At 43.1% G+C, this 15,303-nt stretch overlaps 1 protein-coding gene across 4 annotated transcripts in view; it reads left to right on the top strand.

Annotated features, from left to right (window-relative positions):
* Positions 1-15,303, top strand: part of LOC129480770 (supervillin) — a 277,840-nt gene that overhangs the window by 197,068 nt on the left and 65,469 nt on the right. For 2 of the 4 annotated variants that reach the window (XM_063637239.1, XM_055275026.2), the window contains 9 exons: positions 2,078-2,158; positions 4,677-5,618; positions 5,976-6,146; positions 6,860-6,894; positions 7,479-7,540; positions 8,303-8,442; positions 11,121-11,216; positions 13,453-13,696; positions 14,142-14,718. In XM_063637239.1, the coding sequence (XP_063493309.1) occupies positions 2,078-2,158; positions 4,677-5,618; positions 5,976-6,146; positions 6,860-6,894; positions 7,479-7,540; positions 8,303-8,442; positions 11,121-11,216; positions 13,453-13,696; positions 14,142-14,718 (2,348 nt within the window). The remainder of the gene's footprint in view (positions 1-2,077; positions 2,159-4,676; positions 5,619-5,975; positions 6,147-6,859; positions 6,895-7,478; positions 7,541-8,302; positions 8,443-11,120; positions 11,217-13,452; positions 13,697-14,141; positions 14,719-15,303) is intronic. The other 2 variants (XM_063637240.1, XM_055275028.2) reach the window with 1 other exon arrangement.

Here is a 15,303-nt window from a genome sequence, read left to right as displayed (position 1 = left end):
CCCTGTGAAGGCAGCAGATTCGTTATAGGAACTTGATGTCATTTCCCACAGCAGGTGTCTGCTGGCCCCTCTTCCCCTCTGCACACTGGACTGAGTTGCGCTGCCTTCGTTCCTGGCTGCAGGCGATGTGCCAAACTTCTATCAAATAAAAGTTGATAAATTGGACCCTTTATATTTGGAAATGAAATGATTTTACATACATCTTAACTTTTTATTTGCTGTGGGCAAAATTGATGTGATGCAGAGGATTGGGAGGTGGGGTGATAGTTTTAGGAGTAGCAAGGCCGGAGGATCTTACTGGAGAAACAGATCAGTCCAAGCCTAGACCGAGATAGAGGTCAGTGGTTACATGTACAATAGCGATTGTACAATAGCAAGATGCACAATAGCGGTGCCGGGTACCTGCCTATCCCCTCCAAGCCAAACTCAAACCAAAATGATTTTAGAAAATTAAGTTGATTATAACTTTTATTTTCTTTTAGAAATTGCTTTTTGAGCTGCAATGTGTTTCCAGCCTGGTGTTGAAAAATTCTTGCAGATAGGATCATAAAGTTTTGAGCTGGTAAACATTGTAACTAGCCTGTGGAATTTCCTTTTTTTCTTTCTACATTGTAAGAGGAGACAGGGCAGTAATCTGAGTGTTCCTCCTGTGACTTGCTTTGCGTTGTTAAACCAAGGTTGTCCTTACCCATGATGTTTCTCTAAAATACCTTCAGCCTGGCGTAGTTACTCGTTCACATTCTGCTTGGCATCATACTCAATCGTGTGTTGAGGAATGAATGTGTGGATTATATATTACCTAGCCTACCTGCGGTTTAAGGTTTTTAATGGCTATGTTGATTTATGGTTCATTTTCGTCGTTCCTTAGCTCATTACTTGCACATACTAGGAGCTCATAAATATCAGCAGAATGGACTTGAATTAGTACTTGTAACTCTTGTGTTGGTCGCATTATTCAGTGAGAATTATAAAAGGAAAATGTGTAATAGCAACTAAAAATGTGATCCCATTGATTTTTTTTATTTTTATTTATTTTAATTATCTTCTTTATTTGAAATGTGTTGTTTTACATGGATGCTATTTTTATATTAGGCTATTTACCAATGTGCCGCTGCAAAACTTATGGAAATTAAATTACCTTTTACTTTTAGTCAGCTGCTTACAAGAGAATTGCCTGGTATTTGTGGGCAGAGTGTGACTATAACAGACTCCATTCTTTTTTTTTTTTTTTTTTTTGAGACAGAGTCCTGCTGTTGTCGCTCAGGCTGGAGTGCAATGGCACGATCTCAGCTCAGTGCAGCATCCACCTCCCAGGTTCCAGCAATTCTCCTGCCTCAGCCTCCCGAGTAGCTGGGATTACTGGTGCCCACTACCACATCCAGCTAATTTTTTGTATTTTTAATAGAGATGGGGTTTCACCATGTTGGCCAGGCTGGTCTTGGACTCCTAACCTCAGGTGATCCACCCACCCTGGCCTCCCAAAGTGCTGGGATTACAGGCGTGAGCCACTGCACCCAGGCAACAGACTCCTTTCTAATAATTTAAAATTACTTGGGAAAACACATGATTTGATGGCCTTAGATACATTTATTTTTACCTCTTGATTTTTATAGTGAGCCACATGTCCTGGAATCTCCATGAAGTGAATATAAACTCTATAGCAAAATGTGCTTATACATTTTCAAAAGCCAGAATTATTCTTTTTTTCCTATAAAATATTCCTATTTGTTTATTTTTTTAAGTTTTCATTTAGGTTCAGGGATACATGTGCAGATTTGTTATATAGGTAAATTGTCACAAGGCTTTGGTGTATGAAATATTTTGTCACCCGGGTAATAAGCCAGCAGCCAACAGGTTGTGTTTGGATCCCCGCTCTCCCTCCTGTCTCCTCCCTCAGGGGGGACCTCATGTCTGCTGCTCCCTCTTTGTGACCATGTGTACTCCATGTTTAACTCCACTTATAAGTGAGGATTATTCTTAATAAAAATCAGCCTTTAGGTTTTAAGTTATGGTAAAGTCTGTGTATATGTTGACATTTTAATAGAGATTATCTGGTTTTGTTTTTTGTACACAATAGTACAGGGAAACCCAAACATGAGTGGTTTCTCCAGAAAGATTCCGAAGGGGACACACCTTCACTTATCAACTGGCCATCCAGGTACCCGCACGCCGGCCCTCTGGGGCTTGTGTGTATGAGTGTTGCTTCTTCCTGCCTGACCACACATCACTAACACCCACTCTCCTCTTGCCTTCTTTAATACCAGTGCACTTGAAAATCACGTGGAAGTTACTTTCTAATCGTTTGCTTTTCTCCTCCACATGCCCTAATCCATGCTAATAGTATGTCTCCTTCCCCCTGTTTTTCAATCTTTGTCAATCTTTCTTGATTGACCTTTTACTTGACCTTTTGCTTTTCCCTTCTCACCAACTCACATAGGACTGGCCAGTCGGGGGCAGTAGTGAGCACCCAGCCAGGCCCTGGGTTCCTCTCTGGAGCTGGACTCACTAGCCCACCTCCCGTCTGCTCAGCTCCCCACTGCTCCCAGCCCTTCCAGCCTCCTTGCTTTCATATCTCATCTCTAAACCAGTAGTTAATTTTCAACAGTTAAATTTAGGGCATGTGGTTTTTAAAGCAAACAAAACCCCCTATCATTTCATTTTTAAGACTGGGGGCAGGGAGAGGCGGAAGGAGTCAGAATGAGTAAGTCATGGAAGGACAAAGCTCCTCACACAGAGTTTCTGACAGTCACTTTGTTCTTGGCTGAGGACAACATTCAGATTGTCTCTGATCAGAAGCACGCATTCCACAGGAGAACTGGAACCGCGCTTCAGTCTCCTTTTGATTAACAAATGTTTTAAGTATGAAAACCTCCAACACGGGCTCATCTCTGGGAAAAATAACAACTCAGAATGTTTCCTTTTCCTGAGTTGTTCACAGTCACCACCTCTATGTGCGTCTGTGTGGACTGTCCTTTAATGACGCATATATGGATACTCTGCCTCTTATGTTAAAAAAATATATAAGAGTTTTTATCAAATTTAGCAGGGTGCACTTGTCATTAAATAAACTATTCTTTTCCATACAGTGCACATCATAAATAATTACTTTTGCCAATTAAGCTTAAGGGTCTACATTCCTCTCCCTGCAAGAAATCCCTTTTCCCACTCCAAAAGCCCTCTTTACTTTTTAAAGCTGAGCCCTAATCAGTTTTCCATTCTCAAGTAGTTGGAATTGTGTCTCCTTTCTCACTCCATGGTACTTCAAAAAGTAAAAATAAGAACTAGATAACACTATTAAATGTTTACTCTTTGCTAAGCACTAAGCCATGTGCTTTGCAAATGTCACATTACATTATGTCACTATTATTTCCATTTAAAAGGTGAAGAAACTGAGGCTTACTAAGGGCAGGTGAGTTGCCCAACACTACACAGCTCGACCTGACTGAGCCAGGATCCGAGCAGAGGTCTCTTCCGACCCCACATCCAGAGCTTTTGGTTTCTTTGTTTTGCAGTAATGGAAAAAGGTCTGTAGCTTTTGAAAAGGATGTCAGTTTTGCTCTCAGATACTTGAATAAGTTTAGAAACAACTGGAGCAATCTCTCTTTATTTTTTATTTTATTTTTTCTTTTTTAGGGACAGAGCCTCTCTCTGTTGCCTATGCTAGAGTGTAGCTGTACAATCATAGCTCACTGCAGCCTCAAACTCCTGAATTCAAGTGGTCCTCCTGCCTCAGCCTCCTAAGTAGCCAGGACTATAGGCACACGCCACTGCACATAGCTATTGTTTTTTACTTTTGTAGAGACAAGATCTCACTGTGTTGCCCAAACTGGTCTCAAACTCCTGGCCTCAAATGATCCTCCTGCCCAGGCCTCCCAAAAGGTTGTGATTACAGGCATGAGCCCCAGGGCCCGGCCTCTCTTTTGGAATTCATTTTTAACTAAGAGCATAACAGCAGGACAGGGGGATGGTGGTGGGAAATGTTCACTTCATTAGTTCTGTCAGCAACTATCTTTTCTCTAACATTCTTTTGGTGCTAGAATTATTCATAACGATGCCCAAACTGGCCACATGCCTTCTGAATGGATGAATATACTCTGCATTGCATGAAAAAGCTTGTGAATGTCTAGTTGAGTGCTTTAAAAGAGAGGCGATTGTTGTATCTTGAACTAAATAGAAAGCATAAATAATCGTGAGTGCTCTTACATTTTCAGGCGACAATGAAATTACAACGTTTGGTCAATAGGTGTCTGTATGCCAGGAACCTTCCCCCACAGTCCGTGTTCTGGGCCTGTGCATGAGGAAAGCTTACTGATTCAAGGGACCAGCCTCATTGTGCCCTCATGCATGCTGGTGGTGGCTATTAATGCATTTTTCTGTGGCTTCTGGGTATTTATTTAGTCAGAAGAGACCCATTCTCCCCCAGGATAGCATCTGACCCCTGCCAGCTTTTACAGGGGTAGAGTTAGTTTTGCACCTCCTGGGCATACATATGCAAATTGGAAACTCAACTCAGAATCATCTGACAAGTAGTTGACATTAGACACCAAAATGCTTTTTCACAAGTTATTCTCTCTCGGGTCAGTTTCCATTCACTGGTAATCTGTGATCTACGCATGCTTTCCTCCTGTGAGGCCCTTACTGCACTTTGCAACTTTAATCCTTTTTCTTTCTTAAAGAGTTAAAGTTAGAGAAAAATTGGTGAAAGAGGAAAGTGCTCGAAACAGCCCTGAACTCGCCTCAGAGTCCGTAACTCAGAGGAGACACCAGCCAGCGCCAGTCCATTACGTGTCATTTCAGTCCGAGCACTCGGCCTTTGATAGGGTCCCCAGCAAGGCAGCAGGCTCTACACGGCAGCCAATTCGTGGCTATGTCCAACCTGCAGATACCGGCCACACCGCCAAGCTGGTGACGCCAGAAACCCCAGAAAATGTATCTGAGTGTAGCTGGGTAGCATCAGCCACCCAGAATGTCCCCAAACCTCCCACCTTGACGGTTCTAGAAGGTGATGGAAGGGATAGCCCAGTTCTCCATATCTGCGAGTCAAAAGCAGAAGAAGAAGGAGAAGAAAAAGAAGAAGAAGGAGAAGGAGAAGAAAAAGAAGAAGATGTGCTCTTCACTGAAGCTCTCGAGCAAAGCAAGAAAACCCTCCTGGCTTTGGAGGGTGATGGGCTTGTGAGAAGCCCAGAAGATCCCTCTAGAAATGAGGACTTTGGTAAGCCTGCTGTGAGCACAGTCACCTTAGAGCATCAGAAGGAACTGGAAAACATGGTGCACCCCCCTCAAGCTCAGCACCAGCCCACTGAGAGGGCAGGCAGGAGCGAGATGGTTCTCTACATTCAAAGTGAGCCTGTGTCCCAAGACGCCAAACCAACTGGTCACAACAAGGAAGCCTCGAAAAAGCGCAAGGTCCGCACCCGCTCTCTGTCAGATTTCACAGGCCCCCCTCAGCTCCAGGCCCTGAAGTATAAGGACCCAGCTTCCAGGAGAGAGCTGGAGCTGCCCAGCTCCAAGACTGAAGGGCCCTATGGGGAGATCAGCATGCTGGACACAAAGGTCTCTGTCGCCCAGCTCCGAAGTGCGTTCCTGGCATCTGCCAATGCCTGCAGGAGACCTGAACTGTAGGTGATGCTTCACACGCCCTCCAGCTGTGTCACTTGCACGTCCCTGGCACAATGATTCACTCCTCGACCTGTGTTGTGTTCTGCATTGAATCATATTAGCTTAGCTCACAAGTGTGTGCAGGGCAACTATGCGGAAAATGGCTCAAAAACTACCACTCTGCTTCTGCCTACTAATAGGGAAACTAGCGGATTGGGTCTCTGGGATGTCTCCTTCCTTACGTGCATGGTAGAAGCATGAAGAGGGGTTTGGTGGTTTCTGTGCCTTGACTCACAGAGATGCATAATCCTTTGCCGTCTTCTCTTTCTCTGTCTTCGTTTGCCTTCCTTATACTCTCTGCCCTTTGATTCTCAAAGCAAATCACGGGTGGAGAGGTCGGCCGAAGGACCTGGCTTGCCCACCAGTGTGGAACGGGAGAGAGGGTCCCGGAAACCAAGACGCTATTTTTCTCCTGGTGAAAGTAGAAAAACTTCCGACAGATTTAGAACCCAACCTATAACTTCAGCAGAACGAAAGGAATCGGATAGGTAGGCATGCGTATGTGCAGTTTCCTCGTTCAGGAACGTGGCAATGACACAGGAGTTTTACCACACTAGCGGTCTTGATGCTATTTGTATAGGATGTTGGCGATTCCATAATTCTTCCATCTAATCTATAAGCATTATTTATTTGGCTTATTTAAAAGTCTTTTTAAAGAATGTTAGCCTTTACAGTGGTATTATGATACATACACAATTTTACATTGCATTCAGATGATAAGAAGTAAGAAATATTGTTTTTCTTCATTTAATGTTTTTAATACTTTTTACCTTCTTGTTAAATTAGATCCCAGATTGCATATTCACCAGATTTTACAGGGAAAATAACTGAGGAATTTTATGTTCATTTTCTAAATGTTCATCTACTTGTTGTATTTGAGTTTTATACTAAAGTGTCATATACTATTGCATAGAAATGGTAAGATTTGTCTAGAAAATTGTCATCAGTGGTGTTTAACAAGTTGTTTTTGTGCCTGGTCTCTCTCCACGGGGTGTGTACTTGGCTGGGATTGTGTGCACACACGCTCCACAGTGTACTTCACAACTGTATGTGTGTTTTCACAACTAGAATTGCTACCAGGAGGTTATTTCTTAAAAGAATTTAATTGCATTTTTATTTTTACTTTCAATATGATGTTTTATTTCGATCTTTTGCTCCTACCTGCTAATTTATTATTATTATTTGCTAATGTCTTTCCTAGGTGCACTTCACATTCAGAAATGCCAGCTGTCGATGGCAAGTACCTGTTTCCCTTTTTTTCTTCTTTATTATCTCATCTAGACTGGATTTAATAATAAGGTTTTTGGCTTTTTGAGACAGTAAGATGATGGAGCATATCAATGTTTCCCTTTCTTGCAGGTTTTCATTCTGTGAATATAATAAAATCTAGTTGAAATTTTCAGACGAGCTTTCCCTTCTTTTTGAGAGCAGTTAGAGAATCATACAGTGACCGATGTAAAAGCAACTAATTCAAACCAAATGAGCAGGTTCTTCTTGTTGTTGCTGCTGCTACTATTTAAAAATAAAAGAAATTCCCCCCATAAAATATATTCATGAAACCTCGATTGCACAAACGTTAGAGTAAAAATCCCTGGACAGAGTTTGCTTTGGTTTGGCTGGGTTGAATTGCAAGGGAAATTAGTACCTTTTCACTGAGCAGAAAGAATGGGCTCCCTGCAAGGGGAAACTGCCACCAATTATTATTTTAGTGCACCTATTGTTGTATTCAAAGATTTCCAGGTCAGCCCTGAAAGACTTTTTGGAGACCGAACTTAACCTTTTCTAATGATGTCCAGTTTTTAATTTGCGGCTTTTTGCAGATGAAGAAAAGGTGGATGAACGAGCCAAGCTAAGTGTCGCCGCCAAGAGGTTGCTTTTCAGGGTAAGCGGTGCTGACGTGCTTGAATAGAGATCCCTACTGGGTGCAGTAATCCCAGCTACTTGAGAGGCCAAGGCAGGAGGATCACTTGAGGCCAGGAGTTTGAGAGCAGCCTGGGCAACATAGTGAGACCCTCCATCTCAAAAAAATAAAAATTGTAAGCCTTAGGAAGGGAGAATCTTGTGGACCTAGCCTACTTCGTGCACCTCTGGGCATGCTAAGGCCTTCCTGTCTCTGGCCCACCTGTTGTTCTCTTCCTAATCTTTGGCTGGTTGTGGCCACCTCATGGACACAGCATGAGTGTACACTTCTGACAACGATACGAGGTGCTCATTAGTGACCCCTCCTGTAGGTCCTTAGGAGAACAAAGTAAAGAATTTTTACTGCCCCCATTTCCTTTCCTTGAATTTCTTTGTTATTTTTAAATTTTTTTTAGAGATAGGGTCTCACTCTGTCACTCAGGGTTGAGTGCAGCAGTGTGATCATAGCTCACTGCAGCCTCAACCTCCCAGGCTCAAGTGATGTTCCCACCTCAGCCTCCCAAGTAGTTGGGACTACAGGCCTGTGCCAGCATGCCTGGCTAATTTATGCATTTTTTGTAGAGATGGGGGGGGTCTCACTTTGTTGCCCAGGCTGGTCTTGAACTCTTGGCCTCCAGCAATCTTCCCTCCTTAGCCTCCCAAAGTGCTGGGATTACAGGCGTGAGCCACCATGCCCAGCTCTTTCCTTGAATTTATAAGGGTTCCACAATATTTCTAATCTTAGGAGATGGAAAAATCTTTTGATGAACAAAATGTTCCAAAGCGACGCTCAAGAAACTCAGCTGTGGAGCAGAGGCTACGCCGTCTGCAGGACAGGTCCCTCACCCAGCCCATCACCACTGAGGAGGTGGTCATCGCAGCCACGTAAGTGCCCACAGGACTTCTCAGCCTTGGCTATAATGTCTTTTTTTAAAAAAATACATTTAAAGAGTGTTCAATGAAAATGAGGCATTGGGGAGGTGGTTTAGCTAGAAGCCACAGAGAAGTTAGTACTAAAGGATTTTGTTTACTGTGGTCTCTCTAAACTTTGTAATGGGATGTGTATCTTCTAGAAAAACTTGAAAGGAGTTTTTGTTCTATTTTGTTTCTGTCTCTGCATATTGATATTTTAAAAATCTCTTTGACAACGGAAAATAGAAACATGAAACTTGGTGGATTGCTGTGATGAAACCCCAGCTTCCACGGTCACCCGCTCCCGGCCCCCTCCTGGCCGGTGATGCTCAGCCCGTGTCCCATTCATTTCCCCTTTCCTCCTGCGCTATTTTCAAGCAAACACTAGAGGTCTTACCATTTCATCCATAAATATCCCAGTACGCCCCTCTAAAAGATAAGGGTTTGTTTTATTCTTAATTGCCAGAAATCTCTTCTCTTTTTTTCTTTTTTTTTTTTTTTTTTTTTTTTTTTTTTTTTTTTTTTTTGAGACAGAATCTTGCTCTGTCACCCAGAATGGAGTGCAGTGGCATGATCTCAGCTCACTGCAACCTCCACCTCCTGGGTTCAAGCGATTCTCCTGCCTCCATCTCCTAAGTAGTTGGGATTACAGGCGTGTGCCACCACACTCAGCTAATTTTTGTATTTTTAGTAGAGATGGGGTTTCACCATGTTGGCCAGGCTGGTCTCAAACTCCTGACCTCAGGTGATCCACCTGCCTCAGCCTCCCAAAGTGCTGGGATTAATTGCCAGAAATTTCTAAAAATTAAATTGCAGTTTGATAACTTTCCAAACAACAGGAAGTTCGTTTTGAATAATATGTTTCAATATATTCAGAATTAATTTCCCAGAGTAGTTCATTCAGACAGAGATCATTGCTTCAATCAAGTGAAAAATTTTATTATTTTTGCGGGGAGCGTTGTTTGTTTTTTCGAGGCAGTGTCTCACTCTGTTACTCAGGCTGGAATGCAATGCGCCATCTTGGCTCACTGCAGCCTCAACCTCCTGGGCTCAATTGACCCTCCAACCTCAGCTTCCCAAGTAGTTGGGACTACAGGCCCCACCACCACACCTGGCTAATTTTTGTATTTTTTGTGGAGATGGGGTTGTGCCATGTTGCCCAGCCTGATCTTAAACTCCTGGGCTCAAGCGATCCACCCACCTCAGCCTCCCAAATTGCTAGAGCTACAGGCATGAGCCACTGTACCCAGCCTAGTTTTGTTGTTGTTGATGTTGTTAATTGGTTTTGTGCTTGCCTTGGACACACAGACACCCTTTCTGGGAAAAAAAAAAAAAAGTTCATCCCATTAGGTTATTGACATCCCAAAAGGCCTTTATGTCAGTGCCCCGTTCTGTGGACCTACTGTTAGATCAGCTGCCTGCAGTTCCTCCCCCAGTTGTTCCTCAGTTTCTTGGTGCATTTGTAGCTAAGTATATCCTTGCACTCATTAGGAACTCTTTGCAAATCAGTTTGTTTTTTTTAAAAAGAAATATTTGAATGGCTGGTGTAAAATAACAGGCAGACACCCATGGGAGCAAAACAGTAAATATAAGAAAAATTAATCCCATTTTAAGGCTCAATAAATCTACCTTGATGTGCCTATAGATTGTATAAGAACACTGATACTTTTAAAAAGTAGATTGAGGCTGGGCGCAGTGGCTCACACCTGTAATCCCAGCACTTTGGGAGGCAGAGGTGGGTGGATCACCTGAGGTCAGGAGTTCAAGACTAGCCTGGCCAACATGGTGAAACCCCGTCCCTACTAAAAAATACAAAAATATTGGCTGGGCATGGTGGCGCACGCCTGTAATCCCAGCTACTTGGGAGGCTGAGGCAGGAGAACTGCTTGAACCCAGGAGGTGGAGGCTGCAGTAAGCCGAGATCGTGCCACTGCATTCCAGCCTGGGCGACAGAGTGAGACTGTCAAAAAAAAAAGAGAAAGGCTGGGCGCAGTGGCTTACGCCTGTAATCCCAGCACTTTGGGAGGCTGAGGCGGGTGGATCACAAGGTCAAGAGATCAAGACCATCCTGGCCAACATGGTGAAACCTCATCTCTAATAAAAATACAAAAATTAACTGGGCGTGGTGGCAGGCGCCTGTAATCCCAGCTACTCGGGAGGCTGAGGCAGGAGAATCGCTTGACCCCGGGAGGCGGAGGTTGCAGTGAGCCAAGATCATGCCACTGCACTCCAGCCTGGTGACAGAGCCAGACTCCATCTCCAAAAAAAAAAAAAAGAAAGAAAAAAATTAGATTGAAAACAATATTCTAAAACACAGACACAATCTACTGATTTTTGGATAGCTAATATTTGCTTTTTTGAATTATTATTTTTTTTACACCAAGACATGTATTCTCAAGACAGAGTAAATCCTCCCAGCTCTGAACACCTATTCTTACCCCATTTGCTTTGGGTAGCCACTATCTCTTATTTCCTGATTTTGTATTTGCTTTTCAAGTTCTTTCGTGATTTTTTTTCCCCAAAAATAATTAGCAAAATATTCTGTTAAAATTTTTGATTTAACGTTTCTGAATTTAAAACTATGCTGTCCTTAATGCTTCTTTTCTTCTCTCTCCTTATGAATGTTTCCTCTTTGGCAATTGCTTTTAAAGTGAACCTATCCCCGCTTCGTGTTCTGGGGGCACCCACCCTGTAATGGCGAGACTTCCTAGCCCCACTGTAGCTAGAAGCGCTGTGCAGCCTGCCAGGTACTGGACAGATACAGATGCATGCGGCACCTGGTGCAAAGGTGCCAAACAGCAGATGCATCCTAAAGTCTTGAATGTCTGTCGTTTGTTTGACAAACAAGTCAGTGCCGTGAGTTGTTCCAGAATGTGTGGCATTTTGTTTTGTCATAGCACAAGGTGCTGATAACCACATGCTGGCATGCGTGAGAAAACATTTCGTCTCTCTGCATATGTTATGTGTTAGAACTAGGATCACACTAACTCACGTATCCAGTTGCTTTGTTTGCTTTTCATAATATGGTCATCCCTCAAAAATTTTGTTCTTCATCTAAATAGTTATAGCACTTAATAAAGATTAATAGAAAAATGGGACATTGGCTGGGCACGGTGGCTCACGCCTGTAATCCCAGCGCTTTGAGAGGCCAAGGCGGGTGGATCACGAGGTCTGGAGATTGAGACCATCCTGGCCAACATGGTGAAACCCCGTCTCTACTAAAAATACAAAAATTAGCTGGGCATGGTGGCATGTGCCAGTAATCCTAGCTATTTGGGAGGCTGAGGCAGGAGAATCGCTTGAACCTGGGAGGCGGAGGTTGCAGTGAGCTGAGATCGCGGCACTGCACTCCAGCCTGGTGACAGAGCAAGACTCTGTCTCAAAAAAAAAAAAAAAGAAAGAAAGAAAGAGAAAAAAAGAAAAATGGGACATTAACCTCAATGTTGAAATGCTGATAAGACCCAGTCTTTTTCAAATACCTGTAGACACAAATACAGGCTGAAAACATTCCTGCCTCTTTCTAATTTATACAGAGACAATGCCATTATATTTTGTGACTGGGAAAATAACAATTTATAGTGTCTAAACGTAAATGTTTTACTATCGTGTTTTACATTGTGGTGCTTTAAAATTATGTCCTTACATCAGGTCATATCCCTTCATTTTACTGTTATATGAGCCAAACCACAAAAGCTAAAAATAATGGCAGTGCCGGGATAAAGCTGGTACACCCACAGCAGGGCCCTCCCGGAGAAGTGGGTTTCCCTGCCCTCCTGGTTACTGCATGAGGTCCACGGAGGACTCTGAGGCTCAGGTGGCTTTTTTGTCACTGGCCTCATTATACACCTGGAATATGGAGGCTGGCTACTGTTTGGCCTGGGACAGCCTGTGCATTGGGTATTCACTGGAGTCAAGGTAGAATATCTCCTTTACTACATCTGAGAACTGGATCGGTCAGGGGCAGAAGACATAGTGCATTAAAAACCTCTAGAGATTCATATTGACCGTGAAGACTTCAGGCTTTCCTTCTCTTCTAGCTGGAAGTTGGAGGGAACTATTTATTTATTTACCGATTTATGTATTCATTCATTTATTTTTGAGACAGAGTCTTGCCCTTTCGCCTAGGCTTGATCACTGCTGACTGCAGCCTCAACCTCACAGCCTCAAGCGATCCTCCCACCTCAGCCTCCTGAGTAGCTGGGATCACAGGTGCACACCACCAAGCCTGACTAATTTTTATATTTTTTGTAGAGATGGGGTTTCATGATGTTGCCCAGGCTAGTCTCCAACTCCTAAATTCAAGTGATCCTCTTGCCTTGGCCTTCCATAGATATGAGCCACCGGACCTGGCCAGTTGGAGGAATTTATAATCACCTGAAATTTTCTTTACTCCTCTGGTTACTGGAAATTGCAGATTTGAGTACCTTTTAGAAAACTGGTAGGAACCTATGAGAGTAAATGCTAAGCTGAAGCAGTGACTCTTTAAAAATTAAGCCATTTGTCTTTAGCAAGTGAAAATCAAGACCTTCTGTTATTATGTTGTTGACAGATGACTATATCGTTTCCTAATTATTTAAAATGAACGACCACCTTCTGAATCATATCTTTAGATGAGGTCTGAATACACCATAGGTAATACTTTGTGACTCCCTTTCATTCTACTTATGACGATACTAACAATGCCATCTCTGTCCAAGATAAGGTATAGCCAAGCTGACTTCAATGTCTTAAACAGGAAATTCGTTTTGTAGAAATAATTCGGAGCTCAAAGTCTGCTCTTTGTAGAAGTGATGATGCTAAGTGTCCTGTGCCAACTCTGCTTGTTGAGTAGCTGAACAGCTGCTTGCCTCTGTCCTAGATGTGCTTAGGGAAAAAGAAGCCCTTTGCAAAATGATGTGACACTTGGCAGAAAGTTAACATAGAAACTTAGCGGTGGGCTTTTGTTTGTTGGTATATGTGTTGCTGACATTTTATTTTTTTCAGATTACAGGCCTCTGCTCACCAAAAGGCTTTAGCCAAGGACCAGACAAATGAGGGCAAAGAGCTTGCTGAGCAAGGAGAACCTGATTCCTCCACTCTAAGCTTGGCCGAAAAGTTGGCCTTGTTTAACAAATTGTCCCAGCCAGTCTCGAAAGCGATTTCTACCCGGAACAGAATAGACACGAGACAAAGGAGAATGAACGCTCGCTATCAAACTCAGCCAGTCACGCTGGGAGAGGTGGAGCAGGTGGGTGTGCTATAGTCCGATAGCAGTTTGTGTGTGTGTGTTCTTAAATTACCTCACTGCAGTATTCCTCTGAGGCCAATGATGTAATTAAGGTGCTCTACCAGGAAACTGCTACCTGTAGGTGATTTGGTAATAGCTTTCTTCCTAAAAATGATAATTCTACCAAGTATGTTGCTCTTTTTTTGTTTTCATACCTTGCTTGCTGAAATATCTAGAAAGAGGCCATTTTGGAGAGAAAAAAATAGTATGCACAACTGCGTTTCACCCAGAGGATTTTGTTTAATGAGACATATTATATAACTATGTCCAGGAATGGTTTTCCACTAAGAGAAACAGTGAAACTGCATCAAATCGAGTATTTCAGCTTCTGTCAATTCATAAACCAGGATTTATATAGATGATATTTTTCAAGCAGCTTTTTTACTTTTTAACTGTGTCCTTCCAGGTGCAGAGTGGAAAGCTCATTCCTTTCTCACCTGCCGTGAACACATCGGTGTCTACCGTAGCATCCACGGTTGCACCAATGTATGCCGGGGATCTTCGCACGAAGCCACCTCTTGACCACAATGCAAGTGCCACTGACTATAAGTTTTCTTCCTCAGTAGAAAATTCAGACTCTCCAGTTAGAAGTATTCTGAAATCGCAAGCTTGGCAGCCCTTGGTAGAGAGTAGTGGGAACAAGGGAATGTTGAGAGAACATGGAGAGACAGAAAGCAAGAGAGCTTTGACAAGTCGAGACAGTGGGATGGAGAAGTATGGGTCCTTTGAGGAAGCAGAAGCGTCCTACCCCATCTTGAACAGAGCCAGGGAAGGAGACAGCCATAAGGAATCTAAATATGCCGTTCCCAGAAAAGGAAGCCTGGAACGGGCGAATCCTCCCATCACCCACCTTGGGGATGAACCGAAGGAATTTTCCATGGCTAAAACGAATGCACAAGGAAACTTGGACTTGAGGGACAGGCTGCCCTTTGAAGAGAAGGTGGAGGTGGAGAATGTTATGAAAAGGAAGTTTTCACTAAGAGGTAAATGACTAGTGCCCCTAAAGCTTTAGAAAGCCACTGGGTTTTAGTTTCTGTTTGATTTGTCCTGTGTGTCTGTGATGGCTTTTAACAAAGTTCTATAGGCAGTTTACAGCTAGTATTGGTTAAAAGTTCAGCGGGAATCCCATTCTTCCCTGGATCTGACTAGAGGATACATCAAGTTTTCAGCAATAAAACTACTGGAAGCGCTTTCACGCATCTTCATAAGGTTTCTGTTGACTTTGGTCACTCACACAATGGCCTTCTGAGCTGCTTAGTTCTGCTGGCCCCTTTTAGAAATTGATGACCCCAAAGGTCCAGGCTGGGAAAACACAAGGAATTAAGGAAAGACTTGACCCCAGTCTCTGAATCGCTAGAGTGTTTCTTCCTGCACGCCTGTTTTGCAGGCTAGCAAGCCACACTGCGTGGGCCCTTCATCCTCTTTCTACGTTTGTATGAACAGTACAGTGTAAGTTATAATAGGGGTTTGCGTTTGTGAGTATAGCACATTTGAATGTTAAAGTATTATTTTGGAGAATAGAACCATTCTGGAGTAAATAGTTAAAGCTGACTTCCTGTGTCTCGCAC

The sequence above is a fragment of the Symphalangus syndactylus genome, chromosome 4, assembly GCF_028878055.3.
Source record: "Symphalangus syndactylus isolate Jambi chromosome 4, NHGRI_mSymSyn1-v2.1_pri, whole genome shotgun sequence".
NCBI lineage: Eukaryota > Metazoa > Chordata > Mammalia > Primates > Hylobatidae > Symphalangus > Symphalangus syndactylus.
Note: the sequence above shows the minus strand (reverse complement) of the source record. Positions and strands in the feature narration are given on the sequence as shown.